The 22,701-nt window shown below is 43.1% G+C and overlaps 1 protein-coding gene across 8 annotated transcripts in view; it reads right to left on the reverse strand.

The window, feature by feature from the left end:
- The window catches only part of MATN2 (matrilin 2), a 67,742-nt gene extending 45,041 nt beyond the window's left edge, over window positions 1-22,701 (reverse strand). For 3 of the 8 annotated variants that reach the window (XM_048939991.1, XM_048939990.1, XM_048939988.1), the window contains exons 1-2: window positions 22,061-22,448; window positions 12,148-12,315 (exon numbers count right to left, since the gene is read on the reverse strand). In XM_048939991.1, coding sequence (XP_048795948.1) covers window positions 12,148-12,280 — 133 coding nt within the window. In that variant the 5' untranslated portion in view covers window positions 12,281-12,315; window positions 22,061-22,448. Of the gene's footprint in view, window positions 1-12,147; window positions 12,316-16,170; window positions 16,249-22,060; window positions 22,449-22,485 lie in introns of those variants that run through there. The other 5 variants (XM_048939993.1, XM_048939989.1, XM_048939986.1 and 2 more) reach the window with 4 other exon arrangements.

The raw sequence follows: 22,701 nt of genomic DNA on the forward strand, positions 1-22,701 counted from the left end.
ATTTCAAACACATAATTAATGGCCATCTGGGAAAAGTGTAGTCTACTGGACTAGCTCAGCGTCACACAGAAATTCTGGGGCTGCATCAGAGATAAAATCCACTTTTCTACAATGGCATTCATTTTGGAAAAAAAGACCGCCCATACACTTCCTGTCATTTTCTCTTTCAGTTGTCAACATTGCCTTTTTTTCTTTTTTCCAAGAGCCAGAAATACCACAGTGTATGGCTGTATCTGAAAACTGCATAGGCAGTCAGACCAAACTATCGCAGCTAACAACAATCATGGCTGCCTTCTGGGCATGCTACAAGCTTTCAAAAGCCCCGGGTACACTCACTGACTCCTGCTCAGATTCCAGTGCAGACACACGCACATGAGAACAGATAAGGATTAACCATTTGCTCATTTTGCCTATGCAGAAAGTCAGCACAGGTAGGCTTGAAGCAAGCAGGGGGATGTGAGCTCTGAACCTTGCTACAGAAGGCTGTGTATGGTAAAAGTTCAAAAGGAATCTGAAGGACTTAATAGCATGCTGGTGATGAGAAATCAACTGAAGTTTAATAGAACAATTAAAGGTAGCTAGAATCCTCATCAAACTACAGAAGAAATCTCCCCTCGCTTAGCTGAGATAACTCTAACCAGAAACCTCCCTTTCTGTGCAACTCAAGTTCCCAGAGCACTCTTATCCAACAGGGCATTGAATCAGGCAAATGCCCTGCGGAAAAAGTAGTTGTTTGATTGTATAATTAAAGGTCATGTCATACAGCACAAGTACAAGTGGGCCAATCAAAGACTCGACTGGAACAGCATCTGTCTTCAGACAAGCCTTCACTTGCTTGTGACTGCTGATGAATGCTAACCATGTATCCCTGCCAAGGAAAGGGGTGAGAAGGATGCCTATTTTCACTTGCTAACTCAGAAGCCTCTTTCATGGATTACCAAGAAAGTCTGTAGGCATAGAATAAAAATGCTCTTTGCTGACAATAAAAATGACCGCCTGGGTTTATTCATGTGCAGTCTACAGTATGGCTTTATTCATAAGCGTAGGAATATGCTCAATTTGCTTAGTCTTTCAAAATCAGAGGATGTTGAGTGCAAGCCAAACTGAGCAGAATAAAACTCCAGTTCTAATGGAATACAGATATCCTGACCGCTATCTTCCAACTCATGAGGTCAATTGTGTGTCTATACACAATTGTATTTGTAATTGTGTAACTATTAATTACTCTTACTAATATTCCAGAACAATTGTAATGTAAAGATAACACTGAAATAACAGTTAAGCGAGCAGGACAGGGTGAAAAAGTTAGTTACAGAAAGAAGTCTAAGTGTTTATGAAGGGAAAGACAGGGTAGGGAGAAGGGTAAAATCACTGCTATTTTACTTTCCATAAAAATGAGAGCCTTCCTGTTGAATGCTTTTGAATTTCAGGGAGGATTTTTTATTTGAATATATAGATTTGGATCCCAGCCTGAAGAAACTCAATTTCTTATTTTGAAGTAGCCTATGAAAAAGGGAGGGAAGAAATCTGGATAGCATTACTGGACAGTGCTACAAGAAATAAAGCCCATTTTGCTAAATTACTTATGCAGAAAAATATAGTAAGTGGGTTACTTTGAAAGTAATGCCTCCTATTTAGTTCCATGGAAACCACAACAGAAGCAAACAGCACAATAACACAGTCTAATAGAGCAAAGTCTCAGCTACAAAGCACTGTTTTTCATCACAGACATGACCACTAGCCTATCTGTGCAGATGAGCTGATCAAGACGAACTTCATTTAGTGGTATGACAGCTGTACATGGCCATCCAGAACATGGCTTGTCTTTCACACTGCTGTCACCACTGCTGAAACGCACTGCCCGCTGCCTCAGTGTGCCCACATCAACTTTTTGATCTCCTCAATAAATGTTCAGCAAATGGCAATAAATGTCAATGAGTGCAGTTTTTTTTTGCAAAGAGGAATTCAACCACACACCTTTACTTCACACACTCTTCCACGTCAGACACCATTCCACCAAACTGCCCCTCTGCTGCCATCTGTCACACAGCAACAACATGGAACGGAATACTGGGGGGAAGACGCAGCCTCTAATGCCATACCAACACCTGCCTCGGATATTGTGGGTAGGCAGTATTACTTTCAAAGCAGTCCTTGTATATTTCTGAATTACTTCTGCTAGAAAAAATCCCACCTATAGAAATGTCAAGCATTTCAAAATAAAAAAAATCTTTAAAGTCTCTGTCTTGTTTTGGATGTTCTTAATAACCTTATCATTATTAATGGCGATTCAGTCAACCCAGGTTCCATAAAACTCAGTGTAAATCTTTCACCAAGCAAAACTCCAGCTGGATGGCACTTTGAGGAGTGGCAATCAGTAATGGCTAACAGATGAACACTAACCCCCTCAGATAAACTTTCCATGCTACTTTTAAGAAGTTTCACAGATTTACACTTGCCCTGTAAACCATAATCTCTTCCTCCCACCAGTTCTAATGTTTAAACAAAAACTTTTTCACAACTTTGGCAAATGTCTTCAAATCCCAATGAAACGCCTTTCTACTCTCCTTATGAAAAGTGACACATTCATTGAAAAGAGCTACTCATCCAGAAACCAACACCAAAGTCAGCAAAGATTTTGAGTTGACCATAGAAAAGTTTTAAAAATAAATAAATAAATAAAGCAAAAGCCCTGAAAGTGTGAATTATATTATCCAAAACTTCAAGGCCAGGTCAAGAGTAAATGTGTTCTTCTCCACTCAATATCCAGTTTGTCTAGAAATGAGTTACTGTCATACCACCTCAGCAAAATGAACAATGGTTCTCACTTAATGAATCCAGCTGGGATCCAATCCAGTAGGAGGGAGTATTCCTGAGCATAGGAACTGAATCTTCTATGCTGCTGAAAGATTAGAATGGTTCCTGGTACTGTTTTGCCTGGGAGATTAACATTTTTTCAAATAATACTCAGGCACGATATGGGAATAAGCATGAGCCAGGGTCCCATCCTAACAGGCAATATGGACGCAAGCACTCTGCAAGCTTAGTATCCATCAGTCAATAGTATCAATGCAGGCTGTGTTATCTCACTGGTCTCAGTGCCAGAGAGCAGCCTATGATACACATTAAGCTGCACTCACAACATTAAATTCACTTTCCCACTACAGCACTACGCCTCCTGGGAATAAGCCCTGATCCCCCATAACCTCTGCACCACACATGGGAATTGTTTGGGGAGTGCCAATCAACATGTGCCAGAGTCTGCTCTAGCAATTAAACAATTGGATTCCCAACGCCCAGGAATGTCCCCAGTGCTATTTTATTCATCAAACATTTCCATTTTGGGATATTCAAGCTGAACATATTCAAAGAACCCAAGTTTTAGATTATGATTTTTTTTTAAAGTTTTTTGCAGGCCAAATCCCTCAAAAAGTTTGGTTAGAATGGAATTACTTATTTCCTATTGTTGTCCTGTATCTGCACGATGCTATAACGCATTTTGTAATATGGATAAAACCTATTTGATAATGTGGATCTTTATCCTAACAAAAAAGATAGATAACTGTTAAAGACAGTTTGCATGCAAAGCAAAAGGAGGTTAGCTCCATTTGTTAAGTACTACAGCAATTTTAAGGTATTTAGATAATAAAAAAAACTGAGTTATAACAAAATACTCGTCCCACAAAGACTTTTGTTATAAATTAAGACAACTTAAGCAAAAAGGAAAGATGAGATCAGTCAAGAAAAAAATGAGATCATAGAAAAGTTACTGCCTAAGTAGGCAATGCATTAATGACAATTTTAAGACTCAATGTATTGTATCTACATCACTGCAGAGTGAGCTAAGAAATACAAAACCTACACGGTGTGTGAGATTGCCAGCAATAACACCACAATTATTTTTAGACTTTTATCTTTGTCTGAATAACAGAACAAACTTAAATGAAAGAGGAGATAACTATGCACCCAGCCAGTATTTTATAAAACTTTTTTCTACATTTCTCTTCTTTGCCATTTTATTACTTTATTTTCTCCCAGCCTTGCTTGCCTTTTTCTTTACAACTTTATTCTTCATTAACTTTGGTATGATTCTTAGCAAGTTTGTTGTAACCATGAACTTGTTGGCATTCAGTATTCTTAGAATTCCAGAATTCTGGTTTTCCCTGGCTAAGCATCCAGCCAGAAGGACTGGGTTTGACAGGTACTCGGATATTTCCAAAAGATTTCTCAGTTCAACAAGAAGGTTTGACCTTCTTGCTGTACAATCATATAATGTTAGCAATACCCAAATTTGCAATTCTTTCATAAATCTATCAAGAGCAAAGCACTCTGATGGGAAGAAAGACATGTGTACATACTGCCTACATATACCTTCTGGGAAACTGCAGTAGCTTCATTTATAAGGTCCAGGCACAAAGTACACAGAAGTAAATACTGTGCCTGTTTGGAAAACACATTTTGTGGCTGTTGACAGGAAAAATGAAAAATTCCAATAATTCCAAACACTTCCTAACTCTAGTGAGATATCTTTTGCAAGTTACTTCAATCACTTTTCTCCATGGTGGGTTTCACATATGATCATAACTAACCGTATGATGTTGGTGTTAGGAACTGCTGAGGACCCCCTCATCTGGCACATGTATGTCTTGCACTTGGTTGTTCAGATGACTCCACTTCTTTCCAGAACAGACCCTGAGTCCAAAACCTGCCCTCATACTCCCTGACCCCATTCTTAATCTGAGCTGTTTCCCAAACTCACAGGCCTCTGGCCCTATCCCAAAGATTCATTACGAGTTTGGCAGTTCACCCACTCCTCTTTACAAATTTCTCCATCTGGGAGCACTCTCCAGATAAAACACAGCCTCAAGACATCTCGTTATTGACTCTGACAAAATCTTTTTTGAACTTCCAGAATTTCTGGGAGAACTGTACAGCAATAGGCTCTTATCCACAAATTTCCATTTCCCCTACATGCAAGTGCTCCATTACTCGTCACGTCATGAGGTGCCTTTGTTCACTATTTCTGTTATTTCCCCATCACCTATTCCAAAATAACAAGGTCATTACTGCTATAAGATTTCATCTAATCCCAGGGTCCCAAAGTGACTCCTAATACTTCTCCATTTCTTTACTGAGATTGGTGCCGTGTCTGGTGCAACACCCCAGTTGCTGGGATGCTGCCAACTTTCTCAGTTCTTCTCAGACATTTCATCTGCTCTGCGAGGGACACTGCTGGTTCTCTGCTTTCATAGTCAGGAGGACTGGGGATGGGGGTGTGGGGTTGCTTTCTCTTGTTGGCAGGGGAACACCAGGACAGAGAGAGCATTCTCTTTCTCCTTGAATAACTGAAACCTCTATCTTGTCTCAGACACTGTTTGAGGGACGCAGAAATTATTAGAGAAGGAACAGGTAGAAAAAGTAAACAACTGTTAGCAGGAGTGTAGAAAGCAGGAATGAAACAAAATGACCAAAGAGTTTGAACTCTTTTCCTTTCACAACATTAGCATAATGTTTTAAAAACTCCTATCTGTACTTTTTTTTAAAGCCACTCACGTCTTTGTTTATAGGGAAAGCTGTTAGCAACCTCAACATTACTCACTGATCAGCTGACTTGAAACCACATATTTCTATCCATTGGTAACAGTGTAAGTACTATACTCTTTCCCAGAATAGTTTCAGAAACAGCACCGTGGGGTACTGCCATATACCATCTCCCACTGCCCCCATAAACACATGGGACATCATACCCACTGGCAAACTGTAGTTCTATCAGTTCAGCAGTACTTAAGAAGGTAGAAAACCTTCAGATTTCAAAGCGATCTAAAGAGCACATCTGTTTACCTAATGCTGCCTGATTATCCACTCACCCTTATAAAGTGAGTTGTCCCTTAAGTTACAAAAATACCACTTCCAAGATTTTCCACGTAATCTTGCATTTTTGCTTTCTTAAATTGTTACAATGAAGCCAAAAACACCACACTTTTGAACATTCAGTGTTCGTATTCTTTTTTTCAGCCTAGTCTTCCTTAAAATAAAATACTCAAGAGGAGGCTTTGAGCCCTCTGAGAATGCACATATAAAATGGAGCTTGTCATTTTACTTAGCACGTGTTAAGACAAGTTAATTCTTTTTCACAGAAGCTGCATTTCTCAGTAACTGGTGGGGGTTCTTGCAAAGAACCCAGAGGTTCACAAACAGAACATCTTCAGTTTGGTACATAACTCAGTTATCTTTGTAGCAAGAGATATTCTTTCCTCCATGTGGAAAACTTGCAAGTCACTTTAAAAAAAAAAAAACAAAGGAAAAAAAGAGCATAAGAAAATGAAACAACAGAAAAGAAAAGGGAGAAAGAAGGAGAAAGAAGAAAAAAGAAAGAAGAGAGAGAAATACACAGGCTTTGTTACAGGTAATTAAGAGAGACCTCTCAGCTATCACTGCCTGAAAGCAAAGCAAGCAATTGCTAATTCTCCATTATAGCACAATGACTGCACCTAAACATCTCAGAGGGAAGAAACTGGTGATTTCAGACTATAAAACGCTTTGATCTCTCTTTTCTTTCTATATTATATATAGATATATCTATATCTATATAGATATGCCTATGTATATGAGGCAATTTTATGTTTCCATCAATGGAAGTCTAAACTGATAAGAACTTGATTACTTCACAACCTTATAAAAGTTTGGTTAACTCTTAATTAGAAAAGGATTTCAGTTACATTTTAGCTAAATATATGATAATTCAAAAGATGCCATTTGCAACTGTTTCCAGTCTTTATCTACTGCATGAAAAAGATTTAATCTCCTCAAATATAATACCAGCATCTCATGTCAAAAACACGTTGCAGTTGTCATGACATTATCCTGACTTCAACTGCAATGCAGGCTTCCCTTGCAATGACCACTTAACGTCCGTGAGGATAAAAAAAAACTTGGAAGAATTAGATCTATATGGAAAAATAACATGTACACACTTATGGTGAGGCTGTAAATAAGATTTCTACAGCAGTTATTGTGTGGTTCAGTAGCCCACATGAGCAGGATTTAGAGATCTCTGGACAGCCCTCAGCGTATAAATGTACAATGAACTCCACCAAAACTAAACAAAAGTCTTTTCTGCACTTCACAGAAGCATTACAGAGTGCACTCACTTTCATCATATATTTTCTGCTCTTAGTTGTGTCTAAAATTTAAACCTGTACAGTTAACCTGACAATGCTCTAGAGCCCTGAAGTTACATACACACCAGCTTAAGAGCTTGGTTGGATATAAGGATGTTTGAAATAATTTTAACAGACTGAAGCAGTGATTCATAAATTCAGAGAGCACTGTGTAATTCATAGCTTCCCTTTGTATCATTATTGAAACCACATACATACAACCAAGAGATAAATCATTATATATTTTGCTGCAAAATGTAATTCAACACAGACAAGACACTTGAGCTCAGCAGCAGTTTCTACTGAACAGCAGCCAAGTACATTTCCCTCCTGGCCTCCTTTCCCCTCCCTTTCTTTCAGTTTTTTGCAGTATCAGTAAATCTCTTGTAGCTTCTTTCTTCTGCTATCATGTAGGAATGCTTCCTGGATTAGCATTGTCGCTCACTTACGTAGTTATTTCCAAAAACAGGTAGATGTATGTTTTAGATGCAAATTCCTAAAGAGCAGATAGAATGTAACTGCTAGAATATTATTCCACAACTAATTAAATTTCCATGCATCCACCTCAGAGCTCTCCAAAGAAACATGCCCATGTGACATGAAACAAATGATCAGTTTTAAGTTTACAAGATCAGAGTTCACAAAAAAAACACAACACCCACAACTGTGAGTTCAGCACAGTTTTGAAGTTTTGCTTTGCCTTCTTTTACAATAAATGCCAAAAATGCGGTAGGAACATCGCGGTGCCTCCTGCCCCCACCCCCTCCATCCTTCCCTAATACACAATGTCGAGCATATCTTGCAAGGACTGGGCATTTGTCACTTCTGAACATGCAACCTGCTGAAAGATGCTGTGGACAGCTGCTGTGAGCCTGAAATCACAGTATGGTAACCACCACTCTGGACAACTGATACATACCTTGGTCAATCGGTCAATTTAAGTGCAGAGGTCCATCTCAGTCACACCTGAAGGAAATTAGCTAATGCAACAGACATTATTTTATACTGAAAAACACGTAGCCAACTTTATTTCCATTACTCTTTTCCTGAGTATCCAAAAGCAAAGCTCAGCTGGCAAACTGTGCTTTCACTGATCTGTATGTAATCTAACAAAGCAGCTGCACTCAGCAGGAACAAAGATTTCGTCAGACAGCTCAGTAAAAACTCTTCAGAGCTCTAATAAAATCCTTAGAAGATTTTGAAGCAAAAGATTAATTTCCTTTAAGATACCAGGATAAGCAAACACATTCAATACTTGGGATCAAACTACTGATGAGAGGAAAGAGAACACCAGTTTTAGTTACTGTATCATTTAAGAGGAGAGGGGACTGCCCTCTGCTCCAGGAAAGACAGATTCCATGGGCCACCCCTTCTCTTTCTGTTATTTCACAAGTACATGCAGAACCATGGAAATGATCCTTTATATTAATTTCACAGAATTGTAGGGGTTGGAAGGGACCTCCAGAGATCATCGAGTCCAACCCCCCTGCCAAAGCAGGTTCCCTACAGCAGGTCGCACAGGTCGGCATCCAGGCAGGTCTTGAACGTCTCCAGAGAAGGAGACTCCACCACCTCCCTGGGCAGCCTGTTCCAGTGCTCCGTCACCTCACTGTAAAGAAGTTCTTGCGCATGTTTGTGCAGAACTTCCTATGCTCCAGTTTCCGGCCATTTCCCCTTGTCCTGTCTCCACTCACCACTGAAAAGAGTCCGGCCTCGCCATTCTGCCCCCCACACCTTAGATATTTATAGACCTGGATCAGGTCCCCTCTCAGTCTCCTTTTCTCAAGGCTGAACAGACCCAGTTCACTCAGCCTTTCTTCATAGCAGAGATGCTCCAGGCCCTTCACCATCTTCGTGGCCCTGCGCTGGACTCTTTCCAAGAGATCCCTGTCTTTTTTGTACTGGGGAGCCCAGAACTGGACGCAGTACTCCAGATGAGGTCTTACCAGGGCAGAGTAGAGGGGGAGGATCACCTCCTTTGACCTGCTGGCCATGCTCTTTTTAATGCACCCCAGGATGCCATTGGCCTTTTTGGCCACAAGGGCACACTGCTGGCTCATGGCCAACCTGTCGTCCACCAGGACACCCAGGTCCCTTTCCACAGAGCTCCCCTCCAGCAGCTCATCCCCCAACCTGTACTGGTGCATGCAATTATTCCTCCCCAGATGCAAGACTCTACACTTGCTTTTGTTAAACCTCATCCGGTTTCTTTCTGCCCAGCTCTCCAGCCTATCCAGGTCTTGCTGAATGGCAGCACAGCCTTCAGGCGTGTCAGCCAATCCTCCCAACTTCGTATCATCGGCAAACTTGCTGAGGGTGGCCATTATCCCCTCAGAATTTCCAACAACTTAATGTAAATTCTGTGAATACAAGAAATACACACACATTTTCTATCTCTGAACCAATCACACTTATTCTAGAGCTAACACACTGCAAGGAAGATTTATGACAATACTAACAAAGTTAATTAAATCAGCACAGTTGACAAGTTTTAAATACCCAGGGATTTGCTTCAGGATTTAAAAAAAGCAAAGTGTGAAAAGTCAAACCTATCCAAAGTAGACTGTCTTTCAAAAGCCACACTGAGTTCCAAATGCTTTACTGACGTCCAATTGACGCCTACACAACAAGACATCAAATTTTAATGGAAATCACTAGCTACAGTAATAATTTTAAACAATGATAACCCATGCAAAGATCTAGAAAAATGAGAACAACACACACTGAGGCTTAGCAGAAAGACAGTAAGACAAACACAGAAATGACATAGCTCAATTCTTCTGAAAGTTCCCTTAAAACATAACCTATTAGCCCTAAGATAACTAAGGAATCTATGAAGCATACGGCTGCCAAAAGTCAGATCGATCCCAATTTAGCTTGATCCTGAAGTAACTGTACATGTATCTGAACAATCCCACAGGATTTTTAGTCTGTTCCATTTTGTTTATTCATATTGTCGGTCTCACACAGGATTTTTTACTTCTGTTCATAGCCACTGCCCGTACTCTACCAATAAATACCAATCATAGCTGCATATTCAGTTTTAAAAACTTAAAATGAAGAAGAATTAAATTATACTGATGCTACTTAATACTCAAATGGCATAATCCCACATTTTAGTCCTAAAAGCAGAGAGCTCCACCCAACAAAAAAAAAAATCCCAAACTCCTGAACTTTTATTGCTTTTCCATGCATCTCTTGGTTCGGTGCAGCTATATTGCTCACTTTTGCCTGCTAAGCAAGTCTTTCCACAACAGCAGCAATTGTCATTGCCACTATTTATTGTATACGTATTACACAGGATGGTACAGCTTTTAATCCCTGTTAAATTACTTTAAGTCTGCAGTGATTTTATTCAGTCAGTAGAACTGATGTCACCGAGATCATGGTTTGGCCCAGTTCTCTCTCATGTCATTTAAAGATCGCTGCAGCTTCTGAGCACAGTGGCACACATTTTACACATTCTGTTCTCTGCAGAGAGGCACGTTTTGACTATGCCACTGTTTATACGCAACTGCTGAATTTGAAGCAGGTGACCTAATTTACTGTAACAGAAAGCAATGCCCAAGAGTCTGATTCCAAACTGCCACGTACTTTTACGAGCTGGACCAGAGACTGTCCCCAGTCTCTTGCATCATTTAATGTCTAGAAACAGTTCTTTCAGTAAGATTTGCCAGAACTGTTTGCATCCTGCATATGCCAAACTGAATAGGGATCCAGACTTTTGTAGGGACCACAGAATTGCTTGACTTTTAAAAGAAGAAAGAATTTAATCTATGCATTTTGATTTGATAGCAAGTACTAGTTCTTTCCATTCTTTTCCACAGTTCAAAATATAAAAATGGGACTATAGGAGTAATTTTATAAAGTCACAGAAAAAAATAAAGCAAGGTGAGAAAGATTATACTTTTATTTTCTCTACACAGCACCTTACTATTGCATTCATTTTCTAGGGAAATAGGCAATTCATTTCTTAAAATAATAAGTTAATTCAGGATATTTGCTGAAGACTGAAAGTTTCAGGAAAGGCTGTCATTTAATCTCATTTTAGAGTTTAGGATCCTAGAAAGATTAAGAGTCTTGCTGAATAAGTTGTGAATGGAGGTGTTTCTCTTGCTGTTCCGCATCTGTGCCTTCTGAAGGGCTGTGTCTTCAGAGCTGTGCTTTTCAGCCCCCAGTGGCAGACCCCTAAGAGTCCCAAGACCACATGTATTAGTTCTGAGACAGTCAGAAACCTGCTGTCATCTGACTGAAATTTGTTCTACAGGAATTGAAAACCTCTGGTTTTTAAGCTAAGTCATGCCAAATTGTGAATGGTACTTCACGTATCTTTACCTGTTTAAAGGATCCCATTTTGTATGAAGAAGAGTTTAACTCTGATAAAACCTACTGCTCTCCTCCCTGTCACACATTCTCCCATCTTCTGCCTTCTTCCCTGGACATTTCACATTCCTCGTGTTTACCTGTGATTCTGTTACCTAGGTTAAGTGAAAGGCATAAGGAGGCAGACCACTTACCATCTCCTGACTAGAGGGAGATATTTAGTGACATCTACTACTAATGTGCATCATGAAACCATAAAGATAGGCCTTATCCAAAGTTAAGTCCATGCTATCTGTCTGTAATTTGAGTTTGTGATTTTCTCACTGAACTAAACAGTGAGCAAAGGAAAAGTAATTTAATAAGCCCCATTTCAACAGCTACTGATTTCAGTAACTTTTTTTTATCCAGTACAAGAACCTTGTAGCAAATACTTATTTCATGGCACCTACATAAAATAAATCTAATATCTTTCCAGAGCTGCTAAATCACCAAACTCTCATATTCCTGCTTGAAAATGACAATCTCCTTTTTTATTATAAACTAACTCAGCCAAGGTTTGGCCAACTGCTCGTGCTTTTTATCTTTATTATCCTTATACTTGAAATTGATTCAAGTGCTGGTGGTGACTTCTCTGTTGTTGCTTTTTGTGCTTTTTGTAACTTACCTAGTAAAGATTGAGAGTTAACATCCCTTTTTCGGGTAAAATATCCTCCAGGGAGATCTTTTGCCATGACAGCAACAGTGGAAAGCAGAACGTGCCCAAACAGCAGAAAGTGGCATGCAATCATTGTCTTCATTTTCAAGAAGTAGAGGGACGTTCAAGGATGCAAAACTGCAATAAGGACAGAAAGAGATGAGCTCTGTAATTTGACAGAAAGATACACTGTAACCTTTCCAACCACCCAGCTGAAATGCTTCTGTCTCATCATGCGCCATCACACAGATAAACCCACATACCCACACTTTCAAGAAATTAGAGGCAGATCTTGTGTAAGAAATATATTCCAGAAACAGCAGCAATAAATGTGAACTGGCAACCGCTCACACTTTTCTTTCAGAAGACTGTCCTTTGTTGCTGGCATGAAGACAAGCACGCAGGTGGAGCCTTGTTTACTCCAGAAGGCTTCTAAAACTGGCGATAGTTTGCCAGTTAAGAAGTTTTTTCATACAGAAGAATAAATTTTTTTGACAAAAAAAGGAGTTTGTTAAGGGCACCATCAAAAGCCATGGCTGACTCTGCACACGAGCAGAGAGCTAAGACTCACTTTCCAGCCACGTCTGCCGTACCTGACATCCTCAGATGCGCTGCCTTCCCTAAACCATGACTGTTTTGTGTTGTGAAAAGGCTATCCCACAGTAGCTAGGTTCACCCCGAAACGGTGATATGATGAGGTTTGGTCAGAAGTTTCTCTAGGTATGCAAAAAATTGTTAAAAACACTCACGTTCACAACCAAAAAAGGACAATTTCACATAAAACTGAGTGGCAACTTTAAAAACAGTGTATATTTTAATGACAATTCCTGGCCAAGTAACTAAGATGCTGAAAACAATTTTAATAGGGTCCTAAACATCATAAGGAGAATGACACAGAGCTGCCCATCTGCTACAGAAAGCCACTCAATGTCCTGTTAACCTGGGGCAAGAATTAGATTTTTTTTCACAAGGCACTCATTGGCAGAATACACAATTGTGTCAATATCTTCTAATAAAGAGATTTTTATGCATGATTCTTAGGCCTATCTCACATAACCATTACACACTGAGCTATTTTTCTGTGTATCAATCTATTTTTCCTTTTGTGCATCCTACTCAGCATTCCCAAATATGAATACAGTGGTGTGTATGCCATTTTGCCACAGAGCAAATTAAAGGGAGCCTCTGCCCTCAAAATGCTCAACCACGCTTAAAAAGTCAATAAAACTCAGTAACAGGAAACGTAAGAGCAGTCCCACCATAAAAGGTCCACATCTTGTAAAGAAAGCAAATGAACAATAAGCATCCTATTAACAAAGTTCCCCTACCCTCACAAGCACTTTTAAATTGTTTCAAAAGAAAGCAATGTTTTACAGAGTGCTTTCACAGAAACACAGAATTGCAGAGCTTGGAAGGGCCCTCAAGAGATCATGGAGTCCAACCCCCCTGCCAAAGCAGGTTCCCTACAACAGGTCACACAGAGAGGCATCCAGACTTGAACATCTCCATAGGAGACTCCACAACCTCCCTGGGCAACCTTTTCCAGTGCTCTCTCACCATTTACTTGCCACATCCAACAAGTGTGGATACACAAGGATAACCCAAAATAAAAATTCATGGGAAATTGCATCAATTTTCAAATTTAAAAAAATAAAAAATCCCAAACCCAAAAGCTGCGTATGTGATCGAAGGCACCACTGATCAAAGCCCATGTTCATCTTTCTCCACCCTTTAACCCAAACTGAAAACATCTATACTGCTTTGCAGAGGTGATGGCAGCTTTGACTCAGGAGCTTTGCACAAGTTCCAGGTACATACTCGTGTCTGCTGCTGCTTGCTTTTTTACATGACCAGTTTGCATTGCGGTTGCACAGCTCCTTTGCTCACAGCCCTCCCACGGTTCTGTTTATTTTCTGGGTTTTCTGAAAGTCTGCTGTCTTCACTTGAGAAGCTGGATGGTGTTTACTGCACCACACTTGGTATTTAACACCTCATCTTCCCAGCAGGCTAAGCCAAGCTGCTGGCAAGCCCTCTGCAGCATCACACTGCTGACTAACCCATGCTCTCCCAAGCTAAGAGCAAGCTCCTGAAGTTACAAACACCTACTATTAGTAACTACCTGGAAAACATGTTTCAAGCACTTCAATTCCAGCTGCTGCCTCAGCTGAAATAAATATTTATCAGGAGACAACTCAGCTTGGCTGACCCCAAACCGAGCTGCTGTATGACAAACATCCCCCACACCTCTAAAGCAAAAGACATCAAGAAGGATTCATTCTCCTTTGCAGGTTTCCCTTGCTCCCCAGCTGGCTCCTAGATAAGAGTTCAACACTCCAAGGTATTTTCTTATCAATTTTACCTGTGCTTACTCAGCCATATGGCCACGCCACAGAATGATTTTTGATACCCTCTAATGCATTTTCAAACATCATGAATTACAGTGCAAGAACGTTGAAAAATGAAATTGTGGCTCCATCTTTCAGAATCACATTTCCTTCAGTGGACAACACTCAAACGATACAAGCCTGTTTCTATCATTTTAAATACCCTTCTATGGAACTCAGTCTTCTCAGAAGCAAGTAATGCTGTGGTTTGAACAGAGATGCTACTAACTTTTCAGGGCCAGAACTGATGGATCAATGACCTTCTCCACTGCATGGTGCATGTTATAAATATCTGCTCTCTTTCCTTTGTTAACTCTTAAACAAGAGACAGCTTTCAAACAAGGAAAGAGATGCTCTGTGGTTCATGCCAGTGTTCTTCAGTCAGTCAGAGTTCTTCCATCTCTTACCCCACTTTAGGGAAACTTCTTTTGCACAGATAATTAGGAAACCCTTCCTCTGATCCTGAAAGCCACAAAGGCTACAACTTTTTTATTTGGGCACCTTTTTCATTTGTTTTCACTGGTCAGATCATACAGAAAAACAAACTAGGAAACCAGAGCAGTAAAATGTTTCAGCTCGTGCTTCTTGCTGCTCTGGGTGGTCTCAATCCTCACCCTGCAGTGCGAGTTCCTTCCCAAGGCTCAATCAGACACAGCAAGTCCACAGACCCTTGCCTCTCCACCTTCTCCAGCTGCTACCAGAACTAGCTCAATGCACAGAAGGAATAATTAATTCTCAGCATTAACCCAGGACCTTAACACCTTTACTAAGTGCAGAAAGCATCCCCTCTCTTGAACCTTATATAGCTTTTCATCATTGCTGGGAAGGAAAAGGAAGACAAAAAGGCACCACAGATAGCAATTACTGCTACAAAGATGACTTCAGCTTTCATTGTTTGATAGTTAAGATACACTAATTTTCATTAAGCTGCCAGGAGATATAACTTCAGTATTTTTAGAATCATACTATTATTGAGTTGGAAGGGACCTTCAAAAGTCATCTGGTCCAACTCCCCTGCAGTGAGCAGGGACACGTACAGCTATACCAGGTTGCTCAAAGCCCCATCCAGCCTGACCTTGAATGTCTCCAGGGACAGGGCACCCACCACTTCTCTGGGCAACCTGTTTTAGTATCTCATCACCCTTAATATAAAAAAACCTTATTCCTTACATCCAATCTAAATCTCCCCTCTTTTAGTTTGAAACCATTTCCCCTTATTCTATCACAACGTAACATGCTAAAGGGTCTGTCTCCGTCTTTCTTACAGCCCCCCCTTTACACACTGAGAGGATGCCCTCAGGTCTCCTGGAGACTTCTCCAGGCTGGAGTGTGTCCAGAGGTGTGTGTGAACAGCTCCAGCTCTCTCAGCTCATCCTCACAGGAGAGGTGTTCCATCCCTTGGATCATTTTTGTGGCCCTCCTCTGGATACACTCCAACAGGTCTATGTCTCTCCTGTACTGAGGACTCCACATCTGGACGCAGTCCTCCAGGCGAGGCTTCACCAGCACAGAGCAGAGGGGCAGGACCACCTCCCTTGCCCTACTGGCCACGCTCCTTTTGATTCAGTCCAGGATACAGCTGGCATTCTGGGCTGTGAGAGCACATTACCGACTCATGGTCAGCCTGCCATCCACCACTACTCCCAGGTCCTTCTCAGCAGGGCTATGCTCCATCCTTACATCCCCCAGCCTGTACTGATAGCAGGGGTTGCTGTGACCCCTGAAAGACGTTATACTTGGATTGATTGAACCTCATGAGGTTCACCTGGGCCCACTGCTTGAGCCTGTCTGGGTCAAGCTGGCTGACATACCATCCCTCAGCTGTGTCAACTGCACCACGCAGCTTGGTGTCAAAGTTGCTGAGGGTGCACTCAATCTCACTGCCGGTGTCACTGATGAAGTTATTTAAGAGCACTGGCTCCAGTACTGATCCCTAAGGGACACCCCTTGTCATCAATCTCCATCCAGTCATTTAGCCATTCACCACCACTCTCTGGGTACAATCTTGCAACCAGTTTCTTGTCCGTTGAACAGTCCACTCAGCAAATCCATACTTTCCAACTTCCATGTGCCTTAGCGTTTATTCCCAAGAATCTGCTCCGTGCTCTTCCCTGGTGCAGAAGTGAAGCTAACAGGTCAGCAGCTCCCTGGGTCATCCATTCTATCCATCTTCAAAGCAGATGCTCAATCACCTTTTTTCCAGTCATCAGGGGCTTCACCTGACCACCACGACTCTTCAAATATCATCGAGTGTGGCTTGGTGACTATGTCAGTGAACTCCCTCATGACTCTGCGATGCATCTCATTAGGACCCACAGACTCGTGGATGTTCAGGTTCCACAGGCAGTCACAAACCTGACCTTTGCTTACAGCAGGAGGAGCAGTGCTCCCCCCCCAGTTCCCACCTTCAGAACCATCCACCCGAGGGCTGTGTGTAGAGGAGTCAGTGGTAAAGACTGAGGTAAAAAAGTTGTCAAACACCTCAGCCTTCTCCTTGTTGTTATTAGCCCACCTGTATTGCTCACTAGGGAAGGTACGCACACCTGGACCTTCCTTTCCCAGTTGATGTACCTGTAGAAGCCTTTCTTATTCCTCTTTGTGCCCCCTGCAAAGTTCAGTTTCAGCTGGGCCCTGGCCTTTCTGACCCCACCCCTACACAGCCCAGCAGCATCCCTATACTCCTCCCCAGTTACCTGTTCCTGCTTCTATTTTAGTTGTAAAGTCCATAAATGCATAAAAAGGAAGTTCTCAAGTTCTTTCAGTGCTCATTATCCACCCCATTTTTAAGATAACAGCAAACTGTGATTAAAAAAAGAACTTTTACTGAAGTTAAAGAAACTGCAAGCAATCAATGCAAGCCAATAAAGTCAGAGTTTACGTTCTCCATCTAGAAAGCACAGTGAGCTGCTGGGAAAACCAATCAGCAAGCCAGAAGATATCTAACGCTCAATCCCCATTGCCTCAGATATTAAAAAAAAAACAAACAACAAAACCAGTCAGCAGACACTTTACAGCCCCGTTAACTATCAGTTAGAACTTGTTCCAAGGTATTTCACTACCACAAGCCAGCACATGCATTACCGGTCCATTACTCATTAAAATCACTGTGTGTGGCATGGATGTCGGGATACAGATTATTAATAATTTCCTCCCTCTTTCTGGACCGGACTGCTGACACAGGCATTTTCCAATCTGAAAAACAGTTACAGAATTCCTCAGAGCATTGGAAAATATCTGCCCTTGCCACGCAGGTGTTGTGTGGGGGCAGCTAGAAGATATTTATCATATCAGCAGAAGAACATTCACCCCTACAAAGGAGCACACTACTGTCATCCTGTTCCATTAAAGATAAACTGGACTTTCCATGACTCCTTATTGCACAAGCACATCTTTGCTAGACTCAGGAGAACAGCACAGGTAGAACTCCCCTAAAGCCACAGCTTTAAAACACAAATCACTGATGCAGTTAAAGTATTATGAGGGAACAAGGCTACAGGTGTTCCAAGTTTGCAAATTTCTCCCCAGTCCTCAAGGCAGGCACCACCATGCATACAGGAGTGCATGAATCTACCCAGGGTGACACCAAGCCTTGGAGAGCAGCACTCCCTCATTAATACATTCATTAGCTCCTTCCAGGTGGCTAACTTAGGCCATTTGTGCTGTCAGTACTATCAAAGAATCTGGGAAACCCATTAACTAAAAGTACATTAGTGAATGAGGTGTATTCTCAGAAAAAAAGAAAAAAACCCAAATGCAAGTAGCTTTCATAACAGCACTGCAAGCTACAATGACAAAACTAACTGCTGATTTGGCAACATCAAGTCCTTTACCAATGTGAGATAATGAGCATGGAGACAATAACAGTAAACAAAGCCTGCAGTGGGTTCAGGCCAAAAGTTGTGTCCCTAATTATTCTGTCTGCTGCTGCTACAATAAAACCATCATAATAAAGCCAAAATGGCACGGGGCTGTACATGACAGTATACAAAAAGTAAAGGGAAGATCCAAAACAGGGCAGTTTCTAGAAGGGATATGAATGACATCAGGTGGTCAGCCAAATCTTGCAACAAACCCAGCACTGTGCAGTTCCCATACGCAGCGTGGCTCAAGTGCTGCAGTAAGGGAGACCACATTCTGGAAGCTGTCAGAGGAGCGCTGTGGGTGGGAGAGAACAGTCTGCCTATTCAAGCACTGAGGCCAACCACATGCACACATCTTAGAGAGCGTGCACGCCAAAACAGAGAACATATCAGGAAAAGCAAAGATCAGCACACTGATTCTGCATTACATTTTATAGCGAGGTGTAATCATGATAGTGGGTCTTCTACACAATGGACTTCATTATCTTAGAGTATAGAGCTTAGAGTATGCGTGCTACATGCAGAAATTAATTTTCTACAACTAACAAAATAAGGAACACTAAGGAATCTATTATTATTATTTTTTTTTACCTCACTTACAGGCTTCCTGATATCACCAAGGTAAAAGTAGTAAGTACCAAATCACAGAATCAAAGAATAACTGAGGTAAGAAGGGAACACCGATGTCATCAGATCCGACCTCTGCTCAGAGCTGAAGATCATTTCAATAATTTCAGAAACTTGTCATACAAAAGTTACCAGTGATGCTGTAAAACAGTGCCCCCACAGTATAGCTCACACTGCATAGTTTCCAGTGGTCAGACAGAAAGCTTTAGCGCTGGGAATTTTCACTTTATGACAGCATCAATCTCCATGTTACAATTCCTTCAGCTGCCACTTGGACAACAGACCTTTTCATTATCATGTTCCTTAGGGGCAGACTTACTTGTACTTTCTGGTTCTGAATTGGATCTAGGCAGCAGTGTTTCCACTAGGTTTGCAGATGAGCTGTGTGGCAAAACTGAGAAATTTCACTTTTACAACTCTGAGTAGGTATTTATATAAAACCACATATTATATGACATACAATATGTATGTGAACTGCTGAGTTTTGTCTCTGTGAAGACCATAATGGACTGTGACTAACTGCAAACAGAAAGTTTGCAGAAAGACACTGTAGTTCTAAAACCTATTTGCAAACCCACACTGACCTCAGTACCAGCATAGTGCAAAATGGTACTTTGGGAATAGAACACACTCTGTTCCCAATACTCCTTACTCACAATGAAAACAACCTAACAATGAGTACACTATATAAAAAGAGCTTGTTAATGATGTCCAGGGTATAATTAAATAGCAAAGGATAGTGCTTTACCCTCCCATGGAGACAATTCATAAGTTATAGGAGAGTATTTAGATCTGATTAGCCTTTCCCTAGCTCACATGAACTGATTAAAACGTCTGTACTGTTACAGCTGGGTCCCAGCTCATAAGCCCTAAAGCGTGTGGGTTTGTTTGTGAGAAATTCCAGTGAAGTCAATGGAAAGATTCACGTAAAATAATTGTATAAATACTGCCTGCAGGGTGTAGGATCTCAGCGTTAAGTAATTAAGTGCTACCGTTCCTTAGGATATAAATTAAGTTTAATTCCAGTACTTGAAGGGAGCTTATAAGCACAAAGGTGATCGACTTTTTACACGGTGTAATAGTGATAGGACAAGGGGGAATAGCTTTAAACTAAAAGAGTAGAAATTTAGGTTAGATGTTAGTAAGAACATCTTTACCCAACTGACCCAGGTTGCACAGAGAAGTGGTGGATACCCCACCCCTGGAGGTTTGGAAGGCCAGGCTGGATGGGGCCCTGGGCAGTATGATCTAGTTGGCAGGCAACCCTGCTCATGGCAGAGGAGTTGGAACTCCTCTTCTTAAAAATCTGATGTTTAAAGCTGTCATATCTATGTGAACAATATATCAATCAAAATTATTTTGGATCAAGTTTCAGGACTTTGGTATAAAAACCAAATGTGTATTCTATTAAGTTCTTGATCTACAAATTTATTATGGGATCCTGTGTGACAATTTCTTCTGATGTTGTCAGCTGCCTAAGAGTAGCACAGCAAAAATGCAACATGCCACCTTTCCAGATCTCAGTCAGGTTCATTGACCCCATGAATGATGGCAGGAAAACAAAACCCAGGCATTTAGGAAAAGATACAGATTGGGCATTTATCACAGATACAGGTATTTATCACAGATACAGGTGATGCAACATAAGAAGGACATGGAGCTGTTGTGTGGGTCCAGAGAAGGGCCACAAAGAGAGGGCTGGAGCACATCCCCCACAAGGATAGGCTGAGAGCTGGGGCTCTTCAGTCTGGAGAAGAGAAGGCTCCAAGGAGACCTTATTGTGGCCTTCCAGTACCTGAAGGGGGCCTACAGGAAAGCTGGGGACGGGCTTTTTAGAAGGGCATGTAGCAACAGGCTGCCCAGTGAGGTTGTGGATGCCTCATCTCTGGAGGTGTTCAAGGCCAGATTGAATGGGGCCCTGGGCAGCCTGGTCTAGTATAAAATGGGGAGGTTGGTTGCCCTGCATGTGGCAGGGGGGACTGGAGTTTCAAGATCCTTGAGGTCCTTTCCAACCTTGGCCATTTTGTGATTCTGGGAACAGGACAAGGAGAAATGCTTTTAAGATGGAAAAGGGCAGATTTAGACTAGATATCAGGAAGAAATTCTTTACTGTGAGCAGGGTGAGGCACAGGAACAGGTTGCCCAGTGAGGTTATGAATGCCCCTTTCTTGGAAGCATTCCAGGCCAGGCTGGACAAGGCTGTGAGCAACCTGGTCTAGAGGGAGGTGTCCCTGCCTATAGCAGAGGGTTGGAACTAGGTGATCTTCAAGGTCTCTTCCAACCCAAACCATTCCATCGTTCTATGATTCTATGAAGCATTACATAGATCAGGAGGCTGAAATCTTCTCTCTGAGCCAGCACTATCAAGCATCATGGCACAGGTCAGTCTGACACTCCAAGTACTGTCTTCTGAAACAGCGATACGCACTTATTAAAGATGCCACAACCACCTCTGCAAGGCTGCAAAGCACCGCCCAGTCTGGGTCTCCAGGGCAGCTCCGTGGCACGCCGCGAGCCCCGCTGTCCCTCCCCTCCGGTCACACCGGCCGCGGGCAGCGCTCCCGGCCCTACCTGCGGGGCTACACAGCGCTGCTTGTGCTGCAGGCCGGCAAAGCACCTGCAGGCTGCGCGCTGCAAACCTTCCTAGGTAAAGTCAGCTCCATGTTTGCACCGCTAGTAAAATACGGTCAGTTTTTCCCCTTACAGCGCATGCTACACGAGCTAGAGAAACGCGCGCGGGAGAACACGGCACCCGGAGAACTTCCTCAGCACCGCGCACTCCGAAGGGAAACCCTCCAGCGAGGCTATCTGCAGGACCTGATCTCTGAGCCGCCCGCACCCCGCAAGGCCCCCCGCCTCCCCCGGCCCGCCGCCGCAGCCCCCGGCTCGGCCGCCCCTCACTCGGCGGGGCCCAGAGCAGGACGGTCCCTCCGCCACGCGGGGCCCCGGGCCGGGGGTAACAGCGGCCGTGCCGTTCCCCGGAGCGGCGGGGCAGGGCGGCGCGGAGCTTACCTGCGAGCTGAGGGGCCGCTCCGCTGGACGGCGGGCAGAGGCCGGCAGCGAGCGCGGGAGCCTCCTCCCCTCGGCGCGGCCCCGGACAGCGCTCCCCTTCCCGCCCCCCCGGGAGCGCCTCGGGCTGAGGGGAGCCGCCGCCTCCCGGGCGGCCGCGGGCGGAGGAAGCCCCAGGGGAGGGAGCAGCCTGGCTGGCGAGAGGTTGCCCCGGGAGCTGCCGGCGCCCTGAGGGACGCGGTCCCGCTCCTGCCCGCCCGCTCCGCCAGGCACGGGGCTGCGCTCCCGCCTGACGCGAGGGACGGAGCGGGGCAGGCAGCCCTCGCGTCGGCTCCGTCCTTCCCGCCGCTCCGCTGAGGGACGCAAGCTCCCGGCCGCGGTGTCCCCGTCTCACCCCCCTTCCAGCCCCTTTCCCGCAGCCGTCAGACCTGGCCCTGCCCCGGCCCAGGGGCTCTCCCTACAGCACGGGAACGTGGAGCCTCCGCCGGCGGCGTGTGGGCCCGTGCTGCCTTCCAGGGAAGCCTACCAAAGGACGCGTTGGGGAATGGAAATCCCATTCCCCGCACGATGGGCCTCCGGGGCCAAGGCAAACAGTCCCCGGTGAATCATGCGGTGTGTCCGCCCCTGCCCGAGCTTGGAGGAGT

The sequence above is a fragment of the Lagopus muta genome, chromosome 3, assembly GCF_023343835.1.
Source record: "Lagopus muta isolate bLagMut1 chromosome 3, bLagMut1 primary, whole genome shotgun sequence".
Lineage (NCBI taxonomy): Eukaryota > Metazoa > Chordata > Aves > Galliformes > Phasianidae > Lagopus > Lagopus muta.